General features: G+C 33.3%; 3 protein-coding genes and 1 non-coding gene across 6 annotated transcripts; 1 reads left to right on the plus strand and 3 right to left on the minus strand.

The window, feature by feature from the left end:
* Window positions 1–194: 194 nt before the first annotated feature.
* On the plus strand, window positions 195–2,351 carry LOC108323483 (protein yippee-like At4g27745). Of its 3 annotated transcripts, none has more exons than XM_017555959.2 (4): window positions 195–309; window positions 521–549; window positions 682–808; window positions 2,080–2,351. In XM_017555959.2, the coding sequence occupies exons 3-4, from the start codon at window positions 716–718 to the stop codon at window positions 2,305–2,307; spliced, it is 321 nt and encodes a 106-aa protein (XP_017411448.1). In that variant the 5' UTR covers window positions 195–309; window positions 521–549; window positions 682–715; the 3' UTR covers window positions 2,308–2,351. The 3 variants fall into 3 exon arrangements, with proteins under 3 accessions (XP_017411448.1, XP_017411447.1, XP_017411446.1); XM_017555958.2 differs by having other exon boundaries at window positions 242–367; XM_017555957.2 differs by having other exon boundaries at window positions 307–444.
* Window positions 2,352–13,046: 10,695 nt separating this feature from the next.
* Window positions 13,047–14,003, minus strand: LOC108323480 (uncharacterized). Its single transcript, XR_008246407.1, has 2 exons — window positions 13,338–14,003; window positions 13,047–13,238 (listed from the first exon to the last, which is right to left on the minus strand). It is a non-coding gene; the product is annotated as an uncharacterized LOC108323480 (transcript).
* A 195-nt stretch (window positions 14,004–14,198) lies between these two features.
* On the minus strand, window positions 14,199–16,741 carry LOC128193329 (pentatricopeptide repeat-containing protein At5g08510-like). Its single transcript, XM_052871533.1, has one exon. The coding sequence runs from the start codon at window positions 16,720–16,722 to the stop codon at window positions 14,221–14,223; it is 2,502 nt and encodes an 833-aa protein (XP_052727493.1). The 5' UTR covers window positions 16,723–16,741; the 3' UTR covers window positions 14,199–14,220.
* A 1,446-nt stretch (window positions 16,742–18,187) lies between these two features.
* LOC108323488 (transmembrane 9 superfamily member 1) lies at window positions 18,188–24,019 on the minus strand. The gene is made up of 12 exons (XM_017555964.2): window positions 23,799–24,019; window positions 22,119–22,317; window positions 21,936–22,040; window positions 20,988–21,005; window positions 20,796–20,890; window positions 20,559–20,711; window positions 20,305–20,439; window positions 20,051–20,217; window positions 19,766–19,860; window positions 19,293–19,666; window positions 18,798–19,071; window positions 18,188–18,642 (listed from the first exon to the last, which is right to left on the minus strand). The coding sequence occupies exons 1-12, from the start codon at window positions 23,889–23,891 to the stop codon at window positions 18,575–18,577; spliced, it is 1,776 nt and encodes a 591-aa protein (XP_017411453.2). The 5' UTR covers window positions 23,892–24,019; the 3' UTR covers window positions 18,188–18,574.
* Window positions 24,020–24,356: the final 337 nt, after the last annotated feature.

Here is a 24,356-nt window from a genome sequence, read left to right on the forward strand (position 1 = left end):
TAATTTTGGGCATAATTTTGTAAACGTGGAAGTTTAGTCCTCATAAAAATTGAATTGTATATATAGGCTTATAGTTTTATAAAATTGAACAACTCATGTCCACAAATAAACTATATAAAATCTATGATAAAAAAATGCTGATCTTTCTATAACTAATAATAATGCTAGTTGATATATTAATATAGAATTGAAATTATTAACTTTTGAAAAATTGAAAGACCAAACATATATTATTATATTTTTATAAAAACAAAAATTAGAAATTAACAAAAATCAGATTCCGATTCATTCTTCATAGAAAAATTCAAGGCAAGGAGTTACAACCTCTATCACCCTTTATGGGGACTTAAACGATGAATGAAATTGGGTTTATATCTTTAGTTGGTCTTATTTTTCTGTATTCAGGATATTATTATGCATAGTGTTGCCGTTTGTTTCACTGCTGTGGGGAACTTTTCCTTTTCTCTTTACTTTTTTTCTCAGAATTTGCGATTGATTCTGGCTTAATGTCTTGTTGCAGATCTTTGGGTCATCTTTTGGTGGTTGCAGGTAAAGAAATCTGGTTACTTTCCAGCTAACTACCCACTTTTTTTCTCTTGGGGTTGCAGATCTAAACCTCCTGTGTGTTCTTCTCACTCTTGCATAACTGAGATTTTTAGTTTTGCTGTTTTGATTTTTCAGATAAACGGAGTGTTTAGTTTGCAATTTTTGACAAATGGGGGAAACGATAGGGCCTCGCTTATACTGTTGTTGTAACTGTAGGAACCAAGTCTCCCTCCATGACGATATAATTGCTAAAACCTTTCAGGTTGGGATTTTATTTTCGTGTATCTTTATCGAGAATTTATAAATTTGTGGATATTTGTTGAAAATGTTACTTTTTCTTGCGTTTCATATGATGAAATTTTACCCATGCTTTCTCTACTGGTTAGTTTGTTTGTTATCGGTGCTGATAAAATGGTGAATTATAAATCTCCTGGTGTATTGTGCTTTGTTTTAGTTTTTTTTTTTTTTTGAAGAAGGTAAAGTGGTGGCAGGGGTAAGATCATGATCATATTGTTTGATTTCTAATGCTTGAGGTGAAAAGAAGATATAGAAAAAGAGAAAAAGTAAAGTGCAATGTTATAAATGTTGGAAGTCCAAAATTGTCTCATGTAAACTCTTGGGGTCTATTGTGTTTTCATGGTGAGTTTCCCTTCATGAATTGGCTATGGTAGTTGGCAAAACTTCCCCATGGTAGAAGTAGAAAAAGAACTGAGCGGAGAGTATGGTAGACATGAGAAAGAAGAAAACAATTCATAGATGATTATAACTTTTCATTTTGCTAACATGAATCTTTGACCCAGTAGATTAGAAGCACTTGGGAAATATAGTTGAAGTTAAGGTCTGTAAATGAAGGAAAACAGTGTAAGTGTGTTTTAATGTGACTGGATCCCAAACCCAAGAATGTAAATTTCTCAGAGGTCATTTTGGGGAGATTATCTATGTATATGAAGACATTTTAAGCTCCTTTTAAACTTCCTTAAAATAAACTCATTTTGGCTTACAGGAATATGTTAATGTTAACTTCACCATGTATGCTAGAATGTTCTAAACTTATGGACCAAGTGATTGTTTGAGAATGAACTCTTTTCATAAGTTAAAACTAATGTACAAAAATTCTGCAAAGTAGTTTATGTAGAAGTCATAAGTATGAAAATTTTATCTAATTTTTCTTTCTTACTTTTGTTCTTCTAAAAGTTCTTGAAAGGAGTCATGTCAGATACTGCTGCACATACATGTTTAATACTTTTAACTTCATTTTATAATTTTTAAACATGCATTTTATAAACTTCATGTTTATACTAGTGCTGATGAGAGTACCTTTATAATACTATAATTAGGTAATCTTTTTCATTTTGTTATGAGTTTATTATATCTTCCTCCCGGTTTAAACTATTTATTTACATTATGTTTTGATTACTTTATAGGATGATTATATTGTTCTGATGTTATATGTCATATATGTGCTCCCTAGCTATATGTGTTCTTTTCCCATGTCTTTATCTAACAGTTCTTTGATACTAATATTTTGATTAGGGAAGGTATGGTCGAGGTTTTCTGTTCTCTCATGCAATGAATATTGTGGTAGGGCCAAAAGAAGATAGACATCTCATGACTGGCCTACATACTGTTGCTGATGTTTACTGTGGAGACTGCCATGAAGTGTTGGGTTGGAAATATGAAAGAGCTTATGAAGCATCACAGAAGTACAAGGAAGGAAAATTCATACTTGAAAAATCCAAAATTGTAATGGAGAACTTTTGATTTTTCCTTAATATATTAATCATCATGATGTCATCTTAACATTACGAGCTGTCTCAAATTTGTTAATTGTGTTCTTTAATTTCAAATGATTGGTAGTATGAGTACAAGTGATATTGGAAGATAATATGTTTATCCTTCTCCATAAAATTGTATGCCAACTTGTATATGGGATGGACAAATTCTTTTTTACCTCAATTTTTTTCATTTTACATCGTCTTAATATAAAATTTGTGTTTTCAATTCGAAATTTTGTATCATACAATCCGAAAATAATATTTTGTAAAAAAATATTTTTTGATTAAGTAATTCGAAAGAAAAAAAAATTATATATGTGTAATTTTTTTGTGTCTAAAACAAATATGGACTGGAATGCAATTAAGATATTTTCTTGAGACAGATTGTAATTTAGATTATTTGATTTCCAGTTCTAGATTTATTTTGCTTCTTAGGATTTACTATTGTTATTTGTTTTTTTTCCTATGGTTGCCAATGAGAATTTACTTTTGTTACAATTAGAAAAGTTAATGCTTTCTTGTAGATTTTTATGGATTAATCTAGCAAAAAGTTAAAAATGACTTTTAGATTGTGTACTTTGGAAGTTAAGATGCAGTCAGAGTTATTTTTATACTAGTCATCTTCTTTAATTTTCAAATTTTTACTTTTTTATTATACAATTTAAAATTTATTTTAGTTTACGTTCATTTTTTCTAAAATTATTTTTTACTTTAAGTTGTATATTTGAAAGATACTTGAAAAAAAATTCAAAATTGGGTATTTTTTAAAATTATACAATTTTAAAATCTTCTTAACTTTTTCAATTTAAAAGTAATTTTTACTTCTAAATTAAAAATGTAATTATATTCATTTACCCCATTTTAAAAATTCAACTATGAATTGTCCCATAAAAAAATGTCAATATAGTTTTTTATTTTGAGCTATAAAAATATTTTTTTAAATCATATTTAGTTAATCTATAATTTTATATTAAATCAAATATTATATCACTGTTCAATAACATTTTTTAATAATAAATTTCGATAGATTATATATATATATATATATATATATATATATATTAAAAACTATTTTTAGTTAGAGAATATAAATGTGAGACAGATAATTCACTAGAAAATATAGATATCAGAAAACATGTGTTTGGAGTGGATTAACAAATTATATAAAATGTGTATTTAACTGGTTTTTTTTATCCCGATGACGATAACTTAAATTAATTTTTTTTTGTTAATTATAATAAATATAATTAATTTCAACGTAGGAATGAATTGTTATCAAAACATAGAAAAATAAATAGAAAGAGATAGAAAATAAAATATCAATACAACCATAAGAAAAAAAAATATATATAACAGAGAAAATCACGAAACAATCATGATGAGAGAAAATAGATTTTGAAAAAACATCACACAATGAGAGTGAGAGGAAGAGAGTAACATCAAATAATAAAAAGAAATAAAAAAATGTAATCAAAGCATAGAATAGAGAACTAGCTTAAAAACCCTAAACTTAAAAAACAGATCGATTATCAAAAGTGAGAAAACCATAGATATAAAAGACACATAAAAAATAAAAAGAATAAGAAATAGATAGCAACAAAAACAATTAGTTGAAAAAACAAACAAAGATAGACATGAAAACTATGTAAAATGTCTTTAAATTGTAGGTTAGGTGTCTTTGTTGATAACTTTACCTAACGAATCAATCAAGAAATGGTCATAGACAGAACATTTGTTCAGAAACTTAACATTAAACAATAACATAAATGGTGACAAAATTAGTAAACAATCAAACAATAAAAGAAACACTTTCATGAAAACTATGACATACACAATGAAACTGTGTTTTATGCATGTAAGTGTTTTTCCTGTAAGTGGTGTGAAGTTTTTAATAACAAAAACAAAATGTTGTCAACAACTAATAAGCCACCAATAAAAAAATGAGATGTATATAATTGAAAATGAATTTTGAAAAAAAAAAGAATGAAACCACCTCAAAATGAAAAAAATGATTACAGTTATAACCAAGATATACCTAAATGTGTATTCATATAAAAATTGTTACCATTAAAAAGGCATAAAATATGTCACTAAAATGTAGGTCTCATTAACGTAAAGAGATGAAAATAATTTAATTCAAAACAAACTAAGATAAACATGAAAACCATGTAAAATTGTCTTTAAATTGTAGGCTATGTCTTTTAGTGTTCACAACTTTATGATAATGTCAACACATAGTGAATCAACCAACAAAATGGTTAAAGACATAACATTTGTTTAGAAAATTGACATTAAACAATAACACAAATGGTGATTAATGTTGCAAAACTCCTAAATAAAAAATTATAAATAATAGGATATTTGACTAAATATTTGATTCTATTTAACTTCTCCTCTCAAACTGGTGGTGACATGGTCATACCAAGTTTGTCTCCTAACAAGTTAAATCTTGTATGAGTGAGAGGTTTAGTCAAAAAGTACGCAATTTGATCAGTAATAGAAACATAGGCCACAATTACTTCATTTTTTAGGATTTGATCATGTATGTAGTGTACATCTATCTCAATATATTTAAACCGTGCGTGCATGACTGGATTAGAAGTAATTGACTTGGCACTTAGGTTGTCACACCATAGAATTAGTTTTCTGAGCATTTGTAGTTTTAGTTTTGTCGGCAGAGATCCAATCCAAGCTACTTCAATAGCAAGATTAGTCAAGGCTCTGTATTCTAATTATGTGCATGATCGTGACACTACCTTATGTTTTCTTGAAGACTAGGAAACAAGAGTTTCTCCAAGAAATACACATTGTCTTGCCATGGATTTTCTATCATCAGTACTAGTTGCCTAATCTACATCAGAAAACCCCATTATGTCAAGATCATTTGAATATTTTATGCGCAAACATAGGTTCATTGTGCCTTGAAGATATCTTAGTATTTTTCTTATTCCTTGCCAGTGATCCATGGTAGGTGTGCTCATGTATTGACTGAGTTTGTTGACTGTAAAAGCAATGTCTGACCTTGTGTTGGTCAAATATTACTATGCACTTATGGCTTGTCTGTACAAAGTAGAATTAGTCATTAGTTCCCCTTTTGTAGTGAATAATCTACCAGCCACCATTAGTGTTGGATAGACAAAAATTATCTCCATGTTGAACTTCTTCAAAATATCTTTTATGTACTTAGTTTGCCTTAGGTACATTCCATTGTCATTCCTTTTTACTTCAATGCCAATAAAGTAATGTATATGTCCTAAGTCTTTCAGTGAGAAAGCAACATTCAGTTGATTAATGAATGTTTCTAAATATTGGTGGTTGCTTCCTGTTCCAATAATGTCATCAACATAAAGGAGAAGGAACGTGGTATGATTTATACCTCTAAGAATGAATAGAGAAGAATCACTTTTGGTGTTTTGAAAACCCCAATTTAGAAGTGTGCCTCTTAGTTTATCAAACCAAGCCCTTGGTGCCTGCTTCAAACCATATATGTCCTTGGACAATCTACATATATAATTTGGTTTGGTTGAGTCTATGTAGCCTTCAGGTTTATGCCTAAAAACTATTTTCTTCAGGTTTCCATTTAGGAAGTCATTGTTTATGTCAAGTTTCCTAACATCCTAATTGAAATGTACTACAATGGCTAATATGATTCTGACAAAGCTACACTTGACCACAAGACTAGAAGTTTCATTAAAGTTTATGCCTGTTGTTTGCTGAAAACCTCTTGCAACAAGTCTTGTTTTTCTTCTTTCGTTTAAACCATCTGCTCTATACTTGGTTTTGAAGACCCATTTTGAGTCTATGATGTTTTCTTGACTTTTGGCCCATCCAAGTTTAATTAGACATTGGAGCCTTGAATTCTACATCCATGGCTTCTTTCCGTTCTAGCTTGATTAGAGCTTCCTTGACATTTTATGGCTCTTTATCATCTTCACGGACCTCTGTCAATCCTATGTATGGTTGCTTAGGCTTGTAAGTTCTAGGTTTGCTTCTGGTCATCATCCAATGAGTGTTGGTGTTAGGTTGATTGTTTTTAGTTTCAGATTGATTGTTGTTCTCTATTGACTATGTTGATGTTGAACCTTCTTCTTGACTTTCTCTTGATGTATCTGTAAAAGATTCACCAAGATCTCCTTCATTTGTACCATTGTTGGCAGGACTATAGTATTATTGTTGATAGTGGAACTTGTAGAGTAATTTGGAAGCAAATTTGACATAGGTTTAGTTAATTATTTTAAAGAATTTCTTATATCGATGAAACCTTCATGAAAGGGGAAGTGATTCTCATTGAAAATCACATGTCTTGAGAGGAAAATTCTCCCATGAGAGTTAATGCATTTGTATCATTTGTCTGTAACCAAGAAACACACACCTAGTTGTATGGAACTGGAGTTTATTTTGATTGTATAGTTTGAGACAAGGATAATAAGCACAACCAAAAGACTTAAAGTTTCCATAATTAGGTTCTTTCTTATAAATCAAGGAGTATGTGCTTTTGTTTGGATTTATTAATGACGATAGTCTATTTATTTGATAAACAGCGATTGAGAAGGCTTCCCACCGGTAGTGTAAGGACATTTTGGATTGTGCTAATAGGGTTAAACTATTTTGTTGAGAGGTGTAGGGACAAGATATTCTAAAAAACAGGTCTTGATTTTGAGGCAATCCTTTGGTCATGTTTAAATTCACCACCTCCATCACATTGAATGACTTTAATTTTTATGTTAAACTGATTTTCAACCATAGCTTTGAAAAGAGTAAAGACACATATATTTTCTAATTTTTGCTTTAAGGGAAAATCTATGTGAACGTACTAAAATCATCAATAAAATAAACATAATATTTGAACCTAGATGGAGATAAAATTGGAGCAAGACCCCAAACATTAGTACAAATTAAAACTAAAATTTCATTAGCATGTGCGGAAGAGCTTTTGAAAGACAACATATGCAATTTTCCAAATTGACAAGCTTCACAGAATGTGAATTAGTCACTAGATGATGTTTTCACATTGGGTTCCTTCAAGACCCTTTTCTAGAACTTTATTGTTAGGATGTCTAAGTTTTCTATGCCAATTTCCTTTAAGAAACATGTAGACCGAAGAGTCTTTATTGTCACATAGTTGATACAAGCCATTTTTAAGTTCCTCTTTTAGAAGAGTCTTCCCTATCAGTTTGTCCTTTACAAAGCAACAATTTTCATCAAACTCAACAAGAATATTGTTGTCAGCAGCCAATTTGAAATATTCAGCAAATTTTTGGTGATTTTTGGAACATTAAGAACATCTTGCAAATGAAGATTATTCAATTTAGTTGATCCTGAGATTATTACTTTTAGTCTTTCACCCTTATTAACAAGTAAATAATTTGTACCATTATTTTCACCAAGTTCCTAAATTTTGTCCCTTTTTGAGTCACATAGTTGTTGGCTCCACAGTCAAAATATCATTCATAATCTTGAACTTAATAAGGTGAAGCTATGAATGCATTGTGTGTTCCTTGTTTTTCACTTTCAACATATTTAGTTTTTCCTGTATAGGACTTATCAAATTGATAATAACATTGTATAATAGCGTGGTCAATCCTTCTACATACTTGACATATTGGTTTTGACGTCCTACCTCTGTTGAGACTTTAACAAATGTACCAAATCGTTGCAAGTAATAAAACCGGTAAGACCAGATATCGTTTTCCAAGGTACTTGTGTCACCAAACAATCATATAATTTCTAACTAACTTAGACTATAAAATGATTCCATATTTTTGGGTTTTAATGCAATCAAAGTAAACATGACACAAGAATGGAAAAAGTGAACTTTGGTAACTCAAACACTCAGGAATGGAAAGATTAGAAATGATATTGTCGGGGTATGATTTCACCTACTTCATTCTTATGCATGTAAAATTACACCTTCTTCATTAACTTGCTAATGTCAATCTTCTAATTTAATCAAACCCAATCCCTTGGTAAACAGAGCCTAAACTTACTTCTTAAACTCCAATTCCTTGGAAAACCTAACAAGGTCATCCGCTTTAAAAATTGAGATCTAAGACAACCAAAGGTTCAAGTTTTATCCCTAGATACAATTTCCTTTGGGAAATTTGTTCCAGTTCTAGGTTTACACAATACTTCCCAATATCAAGTAAACCAATTATCATGCCATGGATAGCTAATTCACAACAAACATTAAGATAAGGAACAAAATACTAACAATCAATGAAAGAAGCATCAAATATATTCTAAACAATTGCAATTACATAAGAGTTCAATGGCTACATCAATCCCCCAACAAGAATGAAACTAGCTCTCCATGAATGGAGAGCTTGAGCTTACAATAATGGTGGAAATGGAAGAAGGGGGAAGACCCAAGGATGAAGGAGGGTTGTTCCCACAACTCCTAGCTTGCCTCCAGGTGCGCCAATAGAGAGGAATCGCATTTGGGAGGAATCGCGTTTGGGTGCCCAAAGATGCCAAGCCCTTCGCGTTTGAGACCTAAATACATCAGATTTGTCACATCAGCGTCGTCACCACTCAAGTGGTCCTTCTAGAAAGTAGAGCGATCAGCGGTAGCCTAGCAGCAACATTCCAAAATTCACCCTTTTTGTTGTTTAACTTGCTTTTGTAGCTGCTTAAGCTCTATAAATTTGTGGAGGTTTTTCCATGCACAATATTTGCTACAAAATAAGGGGATTAGTGATGATATTCTATCAATACAACTCAAGATGTAACTACTTAGAAACATAACAAATTGAGGCATAAAGAAGGTAAAAAGCTAAGAAATAGTTGACATTTTCTCTCAATTCAATACTGAAATCATGTTACAATATGTTATTATCAACCTTTTCCTTTTCCACCTCTGAAATTAGAGTCTTGTTAACTCATTGGCAGGCATACCAAATCATTCAAGTAATAAAATCATGGTAAGATCAGGTATCATTTTTTTCAAGAAACTCGTGTAATACTAGTTAATTGTACGATTACTAACTCATCTATACTAACGAATAGTTCATGAATTTGTAACTATATGCAAGTAATAAAGATTTACAAGGAAATGTAGACTTTGGTAGTTGAAGACACTTAAGAGTGGAAAAAGGTCAGAAATGGCATGGAATGACAATGTTAGGGGTAGATTTCATCGGGTTCACTCTCTTGCACACACAGAAACATCTCCTCTCCATCAAATACTAATGTGAACCCTCTAAAACACTCAAACCATAATCCCTTAAGTGAGAGAGCCTAGGTTTTCTAGCTAAGTGTCAATCCCTTGATCACTCAACAAGTTAACCCACATTAAGACCTAGGGGTTAAGACAACTAATGGGTCAAGCTTCATTTGTAAACACTAGCCCCCCACTAGATTTATTGCTTCAAGTCTAGGGTTCACTAGATTCTTCCCAAAACCTAACAAATCACAAATTGATCTATCCACCTCACCATTTCAAGTAAGCATTGATAATATTATATAATGGAATAGTCATTTATATAATCAAATCATTTACAAAATACAAGAGAGTTCAATAACTACAAAATTCCTCAAAGCTTATAAAAGTGGATGATGGAAGAGGAAGCATACCCAAGGAGGGAGAAGAGGATGTTCTCACATGCCCTAAGTAGCCTCTATGAGCTCCATAAGTGAAATCGCGCCTCCACACCGCATCCTTGAGCTTTAGCTGTGTTCCCACATCTAAAACTACATTTTTCTTCCACTCTCGACACTCTAAAACCCTCACCAAAAAGTGAATTGTCACTGGGTCACAAAATCTTCTCGCTAGGCTAGAGGTGTTATGCTTGTTGGGGCACAAAATCCTCTCATTGGGCTGCAAGACTTTCTGATTGGGTTAATAATTCATGACTAGCTGGGCTAGCAGTGCTTGTGGTTGGGCTAACAACTTCTAGAAACAACTCTTTATTCTTCTCCAATCTTCCAATTTCCTACAAAATGAACCAAAAATAAATAATTAAATCTATCTATGAAGACTATAAACAAATTTTACATATTTTCATGAAATTCAACACAAAACACATTATATAAGGATAAACAAGGAGTTCTAATAAGTGTGAATAATAGTTAATTATTACACTTATCAAGTCTTTCCAATCACCTTGGGATCCAAATCTATTGTCATTGGACTCTTTCTTGGCAACAAAGTTTGCAGAGACATTCAGGTTAAGGTTGTTGAAATTATTGAGTTGATCTAATATGTTTTCAAAGTTTGACAGCTTCACAATCACTGAATTGTAATCAGAATCCAAACCATTTAGTATCTGAATCATTAAATCAGAGTTAGAGATTGGTGATCCTGCCAACTTTAATTTATCAACAAAATTTTTCATCTTGGCAAGATATTACTCCCTCTTTATGTCTCCTTTATGAGTGTTGTTGTGAAATTCAGATTTCAGATAAATGATTTTGGATGTGCACAACAAGGCTTTAAGCTTTGTCCCAAAGTTGTTTGGATGTTTCACAATGAAGAAGCATTTGAGTTGCAATGTTATTTAACATAGAATTCATCAACCGTACAACTACAGAGTATACATTGCACATCAATAATCAATTTCAACATGCTATTAAAAATTTAGGTTTAATACCTATTTTGGTCCATCAGTTTGTAGGGTCTGTTCAAAGTTGTCCTCCGTTTTTTCAAAAGTTCACTAACATCCTATATTTTGCAAAAACGGTTCACGTTAATCCTTTTTTGCTTACGGCATTTAAAGGGCTAACGATAGAGCTATCCAGCTGGCAAAAAGTTGATGACTTGTACATTTATGGTTGACGTGTTAAAATCAATTGTTGATTCATCCTGTGAGCAAAGTGATTCGTGCTACAGTAAGCAAATTGTTGTTCCCAAATTTAAAAGCAAATGGTTAGGGTTGTTGGTGATTCGTGGTATAGTGTCGAAAAGGTTTAGGGTTAGGAATGACTTCTCCACAAAGTTCTTCTTTTTTGAAGACATGGGGGCAAAGGATTTTCGCATTCTTCACATGGTGGTGGTTCGAAGGGAGGTGGGATAACCCGTATTTGCAGGTGCTGCTTGCGATGAAGGACAAGGTTATTTCAAGGTGTAGAAAAGGAATATGGTGGAATGATGTTTCGATTTGGGTTTTTTTGCACATTAAGAGTTTTCTGATTTAGGATTTTAGGGTTTTCTATACAAGTTGTGTGATTGAGGTTGAAGAAAGAGGAAATTGAGGTTGAACGAAATGGAAATAAGCTGATTGAGCTTAAACTTAACTTCTTCTTTTAAGAAAGTTGAGTCCTGTAGCTTTCAAAATGGAAATAAGTTTATCAGGGAAGAGTAAGAAAAGACAAAATCAGAGTTGAATTTGTAGTGTGTTAAATGAAAAAGACCAAAATGTGAGACCAAACACTAGAGATATAGAAGATAAAGGGTAGATGAGAAAAGATGAGGCAAATAAGTGAATTCAAAGGACGTTTGGTGGGTGGCTCATTTATCTTACAAAATTATTGTCGTGTAATAGAAAAGAAATTAATATGCATTAATCAACCTATATTGGAAAGAATGAATGAAAATATGAAATTGAGAAAAATTAATAAGAATTTACAAAATTTTCAATATTTTGTCCTCTCTCCTGTGGCTGAACTTTTATCATTCTGAAAGAATAGAGATAGAGCCATAGGAAATTGTATCACAAATAGCTAAAGCCTTCTCTAAATTGACCACAATGTGAGCCATGGTTGATCTATCTTTTCCTTCAAATTCACACAATGGATAGCTGTATAAGCCACTAATTCCACTAGAATATAGCTCCATTTCCTGTTAAAAGTTCCAGAAGTACAACTCCCCGCCCAAACACATCACTCTTTGCCGTCAATACATTTTTATCTCTTTTTTTCCTTCTTGACCTATACATTCAATTTTGTTTTTCAAATTTTTCTTTGTTTGTGATTTTTCGTTTTGACGGAGGAGTTTACACGAGACTTGACTTAATGATCTCATGTATATTAATTTTCCGGATTCTTTATGCCATTTTACCAATATCAGCAGCTCCATTTTCAAAGATGAACAATAAGAAATGAGAGAATACAGCACAAAGAAGAAGAATGAGATGGAAGTGTCACTGACAATGACGCCAAAAACGGCGCCGACGACGTCTTCAGTTGCACCGCAACGATGCAGTGGCTGGTGTTGGCGATGCACCTTGGTTCCTAGGTGAAGAAGCAAACCCTAGTTCACGTCATTTACTTCCAAATTGTTGATGTTACCCTAAATCGCAAATTGGCCCAATTCACAAATTGGTGAAGAAACCAATTGTTGAACCCCAAATCGTCAATTGATTTTACTCTAAATGTAATTTCACGTCTTTAATCTCTCAATTGATTTTAACCCTCTAATATAACATTTCCACGTTATTTACTTTTATTCTCAAAATTAACTCTTCAAATGACCTTACCATGTTACGTCATGAAGAAATGTACAAGTCATTCAGTTTTTGTCACGGGACAAGTCTGCCGTTAATGTTTTTAACGCCATAAATAAAAAAGACTAACGTGAATCATTTTTGCAAAATATAGAACATTAGTAAACTTTTGAAAAAAAAAATAAGAAAAACTTTAAACAGACCTAGGTATTAAACCAAAAATTTAAGTACAGTACAAGATTTAAAATAACAGAATTATACAATATGCACAAAATGTAAGTGTTGCACGACAGATAAAGGGAAATTGAAATTCTAATAGGTAAACGAACAATGCCTAAAACTAGAATTAGAAAAGAAAAAAAAAATGTGTATTGAATTCAATGGAAGAGTGTACATAACATTACACTATGACTCTTGAGGTTACTTTTCATTCCAAAGAACTCTACTGCATCCAGTAGATTAGACTTCGTCCTTTGAGGTTCCTTTGAACTCTCAAGGGCTGAAATCATTTCTGCTCATAATGTCCAATTCAAGGCAACTGAGAACGAAAAGAAAAATTGAAGACGATGGTCACAAAACTACGCAAAAAAACGTTCTCTCTACTCTACATTCTTATATAAGAAAAGAAGAAAAATACCTATAACCTAACCCCTTGATACAAATGCAGGTTTGTACTTGAGTCACCCTCAAGCCCAGGCTCTCTAAATGGGCCTCTTGGTCACAGGACGACTCTCTTCAACGTTGCAGGCCCTTAAGATGGTTCTATCTTCAGGTAATGGTGTGGTCTGTGCTCTGGTTCGAAAGCTCTTCGTTCTTATGTGGTTCAAGTTGGATAATGGGCAGAGATGAGAGATTGGGATGATGAGCAGAGATTTAGGGATTTTGGATGAAAGAAACATCAACATATTGGGATGATGAACAAAGATGAGAGATTGGGATAATGGATTGAGATTTAGGAATTCTGGATGAAAGTAACATCAACATATTGGAATGATCATATTGGGATGATGAGCAGAGATGAGAGATTGAGATAATAAATTGAGATTTAGAGATTCTAGATGAAAGAAACATCAACAGAGTGCATTTCAAAAACACACTGCATTTTTTCTTTTCAAATTTACCCATTTTAAAAAAATAGCCCCACACCATGACAAAAGTAACTCAGCGGTGTCAGTATTATTTTCCTTTCGGATTAGAGAAAATAAAGAAAAGGGGTGAGATGAAAAGGGAGAGAAGGAGTTGGATGGGTTTGAATTTTTAACAATAGAAGAAGAGATGTTTTAGGAAATAGATGAAAAGAATGTATTTGAATTAGGACACTGTCACTCGTATAGAACAACACGTGTTGCAATATTAGGTATTCATGTCTTCTTTACTTTAGGGGGTTATATCTTTTTTGTGTGTTAGAATGTGTTGCTCAGACTGTGCCACGCGTGTGATTACTTTTTTGTCTACTATTTTGTATTATTTATAGATAACTATATGCTAAGGTCATAAATGATTTATATGCTTAACTCGAATTAAATTAAATTGGTTAAACTGTCTAGAACAGAATATATGTCGTCTGTTCTTTTGTGAGTCTTATCACTAGCAACGAACACATGAATTCCATCTCTATCTTCCATCCAACTGCACCCTGGACTCTTTTGCATTCCCATATCTTTCATTAATTGTCTAGTTTGAGCAAGATGATGCCATTTCCCCACAGAAGCATACAAGTTTGCCAACATAACATAGTTTCCAGGATTATCAGGCTCCAATTCTATGAGTTTTTCTGCTGCTATTTCACCCAAGGTAACTTCATTGTGAATAAAACAACCACCAAGCAGAGCATTCCAGGTCACTGCATCCGCTTCCATTGGCAGGTTCTTGATATGTTTATATGCTTCGTAGAGCTTGCCTGCACGACTCAACAGGTGAACCATACATGTATAATGTTTCAATGAGGGCGCCACATTGTAAGTTGCCATCAAATCAAAGCATTCATGACCAATCTCCAATGATCCAGCATGAACACATGAAGAAAGAACTGCAAGAAAAGTCACATGGTCTGGCCTTACTTTGCCAGCTAACATTCTGTGAAAAAGAGCAATTCCTTCATCCCCGTATCCATGCATGGCATAGGCAGTAATCATAGCATTGTGCGACACCAAATTATGATCTGATATCCTGTTATATACACGACAGCATTGCTTAACATCCCCACATTTTGCATACATATCCACTAGGGCAGCTCCAATGTGAACATTTGAGTCGTGCCCCGCTCTTATGGAATATGCATGGACCTGCTTTCCTCGTTGGATTGTAGCCAACTTAGAGCATGCAGCCAAAATCATTCCAACAGTGTATATGTCAGGCCTAAATTTTGCAATCTGAATTTCAGTTAACAGTTGCATTGCAGAATCACACCGTTTATTTTCCACATAACCAGCTATAATACCATTCCATGTATACACATTTGGTTCAAAACCATCTCTTTTCATTTTCTGGAGAAGTTCTCCAATCTTTTCAGTTTGATCGGAGCGGGCATAGCCTGAAATCAAAGCATTCCAAGTTGGAAGATCACTTTCAGTTACATCATCAAATGCTCTTTGTGCAGCCACTAGGTCCCTGCATTTAGAGTACATTTCTACCAAAGCTCCACCAACAAAACTGTTGAACTGCAGACCTTTGACAATGGCATGGGAATGTATCTCTTTCCCTCGTTGAATAGATGCCATATCAGCACAGCCAGCAAGAACACTTCCTAGAGTGAAAGAATCAGGCTCAATTCCTACCTTCAGCAAATCTCTGAACAAGCTAAAAGCTTCATCAAACATAGAATAGGCCACATACCCTGATATCATAGAATTCCATGATATTCTGTCCCTTTCTACACCTTTTTTCTCCATCTGATCAAACAACTCCCTGGCCCTAAAGACGTTGCCATTCTCCCAGTAACCAGCTATCACTGCATTGTAAGATGCAGCACATTTCCTAGAAAATCTGGAAAACATTTTGAAGGCACTTTCCATACCACCGCACCTTCTATACATATCCACTAACCCATTCACAACAAAAGCATTAGAGAAGAATTCATGTCTAACGACATAGCCATGCAGTTCTTTCCCAAGGGATAGCCATTGCATCCTCCCGCAAGCTGGAAGAACACTGGCCAGCGTTTGAGCATTCGGTCTCATCCCTGCTTCCAACACCATTCTAGAAAGCAGTTTAACTGACTCAACATAGTAACCGTTTTGCGCAAATCCACCAATCACCACGCTCCAAGAAACAAGATTAGGTGCTAAACCACACTCACCCGCAGTCATATTTTCCAAGAGATCCAACGCCTCGTATACCAATCCATTAGCAACACAAGCAGTGATCAAAGAATTCCAAGAGACACAATCCTTTTGGGGCATTCCTTCCAGAACTTTCTTGGCCTCATCTAAGCTCCCACATTTACCATACATATCTATCAAAGCATTACCAACGTAAACATTCTTAACAAACCCATATTTCAACGCCATCCCATGCATTTGCCTACTCAGCTCCACAGCACAAAGCCCACAACAGATCTTCAACACCACAGGAAACACGAAAAATTCCAATCCCACTGCTTCATACAGCAATTGTTCAAAGAGCAAGAAGGCTTCCTCAAAGAACCCCATTTCAACGTGGACACGCAGGAGTGCGGCCCATGAGTGCAAATTTCTAAAGGGCATTGTGTCGAACAGATGGCATGCGTTCTGGAAAGAGCAGCTTCTTGCATACATCTGGAGCAACTTGGTGGTAACAAACTCGTGGGCATGAAACCCTGACTTTATGGAGTGGGCGTGAAGCTGTTTTCCGAAGGTGGGGGACCCACAATTGTCGAGAATAGAAGCATAGGTGGCGGAACTCGGTGGCTCGTTGTAAAGTTTGGATTTCTGGTTTGAGTAAGGAAGATAGAGGCTTGCTCGGTTGGTAGAAGAAGCAATTGAAGATGGAGATGAAGTGAGGAGTGCTGAGGGACTCAGGGATTCCCAGACCAAAGTCTGCATCTTGAAGACCAATGCAACTACAGACAATTCACATAGACAAATATATATATATATATATATATATATATATATATATAAATATATATATATATATATATATATTGATATTTCATTATTATTTCAAAGTATCGGTTTAAATATATTAATAATAAATAAGAAAGAATAAAATACCTATCATAATTTTAAATGTTTACAAAGGAAATTTTCATAATTTAAGATTGCTAAGACACATTTGATTTATTGTATTTTAAACTTATTATTATCTAATATTGTGATTAAAATTCTTTTAAATTGCTTTAAATTTTACATTTATCACTTTAATTTCAAATTCTGATACATACATTATTATCTGGTTTATGTAATGGCAGAATGGCTACATTTTATGATTTGACTTGATTTTTTATTTTAATAAGAATCATTTTATTTTTAAAATTAAAAAAAAACATATTAGTTAATATTCATTGCAGGTCGGTATCAATATTAATAATTACTCAAAAAGCGTAACTAGTAAATAAAAAATTCCTCTAAAATAAAAAGAAAATTATTTTGTTCATCTATATCATTTGAATAAACACTCTCAAGCCATTAAATTATTTATTTATCTTTTCTTTAGAGTTTTTGCCAATTCATATAGAAACTAAACATGGACATCTCAGCCTTTAATTGCATAATACCTGCCCTTAAAATATGAAAAACTAAATTGGAAAGGAAAATTAATGAGATTGATTGGTCCTAAAAAAATCGATTAAGAGGATAATAAAAGTATCATCAGTAAAAGTGACTATCTGAAAATTTTCAAGATGTTTAATCAAAAAGCCATGTCATCAATTAAATATTAATAAAGCGAAAAAACGATAAATAATAAATATCTTAATATTTAGAAATCAAATAAAGAAGCATCATTTATAATGTAAACTTGTAATCACTTAAATTATAGATCAGACATTATTAATTACTTAGGATTACTAAAACTAGAAACACTAAAGGTATTCCATTTGAAAAACACATTATTTATCCTTCACACATATTAAGTAAAATTATTATTTGCCAATACCTCTGCAACTGCAACACAGGTTAAGACACATCTTACATCAGAACCTGTTTAAATACTATTCTCCTTAGATATTTCTAAAATCATAACAATCTTCAATAAACTAAAATTATTGTTATAAATAAATAATTTTAAAACAGTAATCACGAATAAATTAACTTTAACTCGTGAAAAACTTGTTTAATTTATCCTTGGTTTTCTTTACTATTGGAGAAATTTATCCAATCAAACTTCTAATCAACTTCATTGATTAAACTTGGAGATAAGTTGTGAATATACAGATTACTCTATTATGATCCTTGGAACAGTACAAATATTAAAAAATATTTACACAGCAGAAAAACAAAGAAAAAGCCAAATGATAAAAACAATGCAAACATTAACATTTAAAATGGATGTGAAGGAGGCAGCAGATAAGAATGACATTTCAGATCTTTCATAGAAAATTCAGATGCACCAAAATTCATTTCTGAGACTTCGTCCCCTCTTTACATATATTGAATAGTTGAAACCATGTTGGGGAATTAGAAATCAGTCACTCAATGAGTCCTATTTTATAAGGGGATGAAACAGTGATCACTAGAGTTGGATATTGTACTAATTATCTAAATTATATAAAGGCAATCAATTACAGCCGGGGAAAAAATCTCAGGGCTTCCCCAATATAGAAAAGAATACACCCTCATTGTGATTCTACCTGTAAACATTGTTAGGTTCTCCACACATTACCAGAGGCTTCCTCCAAAAATTTATTCTCTTCAGAAATAAGCCTATGGAAGTGCCCAGGTCTGACTCAATACCTTAATCGCACTTGATATTTCTGTAGATCCTTCTGACAAATAAATTTGAACCCAGAAAACCCACAGCTCCTGTACATTAAATGAAAAATTATAACCCAATTCAGGATAAAAGCACACAAGGATTTATGCTGGAAAAGAGGAAGAAATAAGGTTTATTGAGCAGATAATAGGTTATCCCATCACATATAAACAGGGTGAAAAACGAAATCAAACTGAAGACTTACCGCAGAGAATTCCTAGTCCAAGAGAAAACATCAGAGTGTAACCAAAATAGAAGCTGGTCTGGAAGAAGCCTGACATCTTCGTCTTCATATAGTAATAGTATATTGAGTACAAATACACATAAACAGCTGTTGAGGCAGCTGAAAAGAAAGAAGTCCATTGCCAGTGGTAGTTTTCAGCATTTAACAAAAAGTATGTTCCCACAATTGTCACACAAACTGTAACGATGATAAGAATTAGAAAGACTAGCAGCATAAAACCATACACATAGTACACCTGCATGCCAGAGGAAAAAATATATAAGCCAATGTGCAGGTGTTCCATAGATTCAACTAAAATATGCACATATTTTACTTTTAAAGACCAGTTTCAACAATTATTTTCCTTGATATTCCTTTGCTCTGATGACGCATGGAAAACTACTATATCCGATTCAAAACCAATAAGTAAAAACTAAACCTATAACTAAAACAAGTCATAGTAGTGCCTTGATTCACCTTGTAATTCCAGAAGGAAGTGAATACAAAATACATTTCAATAAATATGCTTCCAAAGGGTAGCAGTCCTCCCATCAGAGAAACCACAGAAGGTGTGAGGTACCACTTCTTTTCAGGAATGGGACGAGGAATAGTCTTCACACGACAGGGATTATTCAAAGCACCACTCCAGTTTCTTCCAACAACTGTGCCAAGAAGTGCTAGAGGGAAAGAGATGAAAGCCCAAATGACAAATACAATCACTATTGTGCCAAATGGAATTGCCGCCAGAGACCCATAGAATATAGCAATGGTGTTTAAGATAAATCCAATTCCAAAGCACATGAATGGGAACAGAGAAGCTGTAAGGATCATGGATTTAATCCAGTTTTTACCTAACAAACAGACAAAAATAATTACATAATCATTCAAATCCAAAAGGAGAAATCTGAGACAGCCACCTAAACATGCATAAAATTAAAGAAGGTTCTTACCTCCATTCCGCGAGTACATTCCCCCACTCACATAACCAGAAATAAAAGATGTAAGAGCATAACACACAATGAAGGTAGTGACTATTGCTCCTCGCCTGACAAGCAACAAAGGAAACTTACATGACAATCAACAAAGAGCAAGGAACAAACAACATATTGTTCCAACTAGGATGAAGTAATAGTTGAATACGCAATCACTGCCACAGGCTTATTGCATATACGCTTAATACCATTGAATTTATTGTTCAGACTTATATTTCAGTCAGTTGAAGATTATGCACATACCCAACATACAACATCCCAACAATAGCCAACAAGACGACAAGAAGAACCAGCAATGCTAGCTGAGCACCTGTGCCAACAACAGCTGAAAGAATAACTAAGTTGCGAGGAGGCCGAAAAACATCACCATGCACAAGTTTCCAACCAGATTCTTCACTAACATCTCTCTCCTGCAATCATGGAAAAAATGACCAAATATTCAACAGTTACAAGCAAATCTTGAAAGATAATTAAAGATAAAAATCTTGAAACCACACCAGGCTTTCCAAATCATCATCTTCCCGAGCATATTTTGCATAGTCATTTCTCAGAGTTCGCATCAAGATCATTGACACCAATCCAGTAAGAAAGATAACCATCATGAAAGAGTTAAAAATGGAGAACCAATGAATCTACGGAAAAAGAAGGAAAAATTCTCAGTGACGGCTTAGGTATGATAAACATAAATGAACACATAGAAATTCACCAAACCATGAACAACACCATTTCAATTTTAAAAACATAGCTGTACCTGATGCTCAAAGAAAGGATGGTCCAAGTAGACATCAAAGCGGTGCCCAAAAGTGACATTGGTAGAATCCCATTTTACAGAATATGTCATGTCCAAATGTTTTCCTACTTCCAAAGGTTTTGGGATATCCTGAGTGAGATTGACGTGAATAATCTACAAGGAAGCAGACCTTAATATGAAAACTCAAGGATCCATAACCTGTCTAAGATAACATAAGATATTTAAATAACTTCTGACCTGATCATTGTTGTATTTAACAATAATGTTTTTGTGTGTGTAAAGGATATGCTTTCCTTCACCATTCTTATCAGGTCGTATATCACCAACATATCCTTACAATGAAAAAAGTGTTGTAGATACATGATCAGCATGTGAAATACAAACTCATATCAAGTAAAGAAAAAGGAGAAGAGGCAGTTCAGGACATACCCCACAAAGGTAGATCATCTGAACTTGTGTTTTCGTGGGTCACCAGGCAGACCAGAAGGAATAAGAAAAAACAGATGCTAGTACGTTATTCAGTTTAAAAACGGGAGTATTCAAGAATTATAAAATTAAACATACTAAAAGGAGAAGACTTCAGAACAAATGCTCACAACATTATGACAACTAACAAAGAACAATATTGACAATTATTCAACACTAAGATATTGAAAATTACTTAGGAAATTACTTCACAGAATCCTTAATTTCGTACTTTCAGTTGTACTGGTGAATATATGGAAATTAACACCCGAAGCATATTAAAATGCTTACAAAAAACTAGTTTGGTAGTCAGGATAAAATACAAGAAGAGGATAGGATAAGAAAAAATAAGCTTTTATACTATTTAATGTTTGATGTGGACTAGAAAAATATATCAGAGATTATAGATGCTACCAAGACTATGAGGTGAATTAGGAAATCATATAAAACATTATGTAAATTATAATACAAACCTTTTGTTAATATATAATTATATAATGTGTTTGCATATACTATTATACATAGGTTTATATTTAAAACACAATAATATATCATAATATATAATATAGTATTTCTAATTATTTTTTTATTAGAATAATTCTAAAGTTACAAAATAGTGCAGTAGATTAGTAAAGACATAAGACATGCGGCTGTCTTCCATTGATTGGAAGTATGGTTATCTCACACTCTTTGGTTTAAATTCTTTAGTTAAAGGGGTGTCCTTCTCCCCAAGTCTAGGGATGTGTGTTTCCCAGTTTTTAGGTGTTCTCTGGTTACTTCTGCTATACAATTTCACATGTTTATGTTATCCTTGAATTCACTGTATTGACCAAACAAAAAATTCTGCAAGCTTCCAACATTTCTTAAATGTGCAATCATTTTATAAGTGAAAGAAAGAAACCCAAAACATACCCATGAAGAATTCAAACCAGTAATTATTCTCTATTGCATCCTTGAACAGTTTCACCTTTGCTTCATTGAGATCTATTTGGCAAAAAACAGTCTTATCAACATTTCCTGAAAACAAGACAATCAATCAGTTTACCAATTGACAGTCCTTCTATGCAATACATAGTATGACAGAAGCCTTCATACTTTGGAACTTTATGTCAATTTGGCTATCAATGAGTTCATTGCCACCCAGGACCTCACCAAGACCACCCCATTTGTGTGCAGCACTAGCATTTCTCAATGGATGACAAAATGGGAGGCTGTAATAGTTGTACGTTTCTTGTGGATTGTTATAAGGACCCAATTTGTTCACCCAAAGGGTAACCGGTTCATCACGTTGATACTGCAATAAAATAAAATACACTCTTTTACAAACAGAACCTGCTCACCAGTTGATACTACAAATGAAAATTACATATTTAATGTTTTACTAACTCAGTGGGAAATATTCTAGGGTAACAGATACAGAATACAAACTCAATAAAAGTTACAAGTGAATATAGATAATGACAAGTAGAGAACCGTGTCTATAGAGGAAGCAAGGATATCATGTGAATTGAATTATAAAACTGTACATTATCCAAATATAAGAAGAAAAAACAGCAGATACTATGTCATTGACATAATTTATTATTTGAGTTCAGTTCAATCTAAGATAATCAACAATATAGTGTATAGTAGTCTTCTGGAACATATACAACTTAAAGAACAAATTGGCAAAGCTAAATGTAAAGCTCAAAATCTTAAACATTCTAGTAAACTAATTCAATCTCAAGTTTATGTAAGAAAATCCAAAATGTTTCCCTTGGAAAACAATTATATTCGGAGATCCAGATAACAAACTTGCTAGTATAAAAAAAAATACAACATAAGATGATGTCCTGATTTTAAACATTCCTTAAGGGCTCTAAATCAAACTAATTCACCATTAGAAACTTCCTATGTCAGGATAGAATTTGATTGACAATCTCCGGACGCCCAGAGAATCCTACAAAGTAGTTAATTATTTTACAAGCCATTTTTTTTCCATGGAACCTTTTTCCAATTATAAGAAGATTCCCAACAGACAAAAGATATGACTCCAAGTTAAACTCACTCTTCTAATAACTTTCAACCTTAAAACAGGGTAAAAAAATAAGTTACAGTGTTCTACATAAATCTTCAAAATACTAAAAGCTGCAGACAGATAACAAATAAAGCAATAAAAAACCAATCTAGCTTCCATGTTGACACTAGTAAAACCTCTACGCATCATTACATTTTCTTCACTGTTGTGTCCAATTTCAGTCCACCCTCATTTCACACATCCACCGCTAGATCCTTCTATGTCTTCAATGACAATTGATGGACACAACAACAGCTACCAAAAGCCTAACCACAGGTAATCACCATGTAAACTCTTCCACTTCCCACCTCAAAACTCACAATACAATTTGGTGTTTCAATTTCAAATTCCAAGCTCAATCCCAACCCTAAAACTAGCTCAGCATTAAAAAACAAAAAATGATCCAAGATCATGAACTAACAGCAGAGCTGAAAGGGAAAAAAGAAGTCAAATTGCATCCTTTTGTGCAAAGAAAAGACCAATTATCGAACAGCAATCACGCACATTGCAGAGAAACCAATGTGTAACCACAAGCAAAAACCCAGTTGAGATCTAACACTCTGGAAAACCCAACCATTTCAATCTTATAAAAAGAATACAATTGAGTAGTAGTAAGAGCTAAAAAGCGATAGGGTGGGCAGATCCAAATCCGAATGCAGCACAAAGAGAGTAGATCGAATCGTAAAGAAGGAAAAAGTGGGGTTTGAAAAATTTATTACCTTGTGATCTGACTCCAAAGCGAAGGCGGAAGAGAGGAAGAGAGATATGAGAAGCGGGAAGAGGAGGGATCGAGACAGGGATAGGACGAACATGGCGAGGACAGAAGAGAAGAAAATGGAAGAAAGGAACAGAACAGAAAACACTATAATTGTAATTTACGTTGTCCAGGGAGGAGAAAATAAGGTTCCAAGTACTGTACAAGAATGAAATGAAAAGAAATGAACCTGTGAATTTTGTTAGTTTTTGTCTAAAACAGAATGAAACTAAGTTATCTCACCTCACTGTGGGCTCTACTTTCTGCACCCACGTAATATTTCTTGCACTCCAATCTTTTAAAATAATACTTTATTATATAGGGCTTTTATATTTGTTACCTTGACGGTGGCTCACGGTGGTTGGTGTAGTGACTGTAAAACAAGTGTCGGTGACAGTGTTTTCCAACACTGAAATTCTACTATCATATAACTGAATTGCATTATTCAAAGGTCCTACAGATTAAGCAATCAAAAATATAATTTTGGTTATATTTTGCATTGTAGTTATGGTTTCTATAAATA

This window comes from Vigna angularis, chromosome 1 (assembly GCF_016808095.1).
Source record: "Vigna angularis cultivar LongXiaoDou No.4 chromosome 1, ASM1680809v1, whole genome shotgun sequence".
Taxonomy (NCBI): Eukaryota; Viridiplantae; Streptophyta; class Magnoliopsida; order Fabales; family Fabaceae; genus Vigna; species Vigna angularis.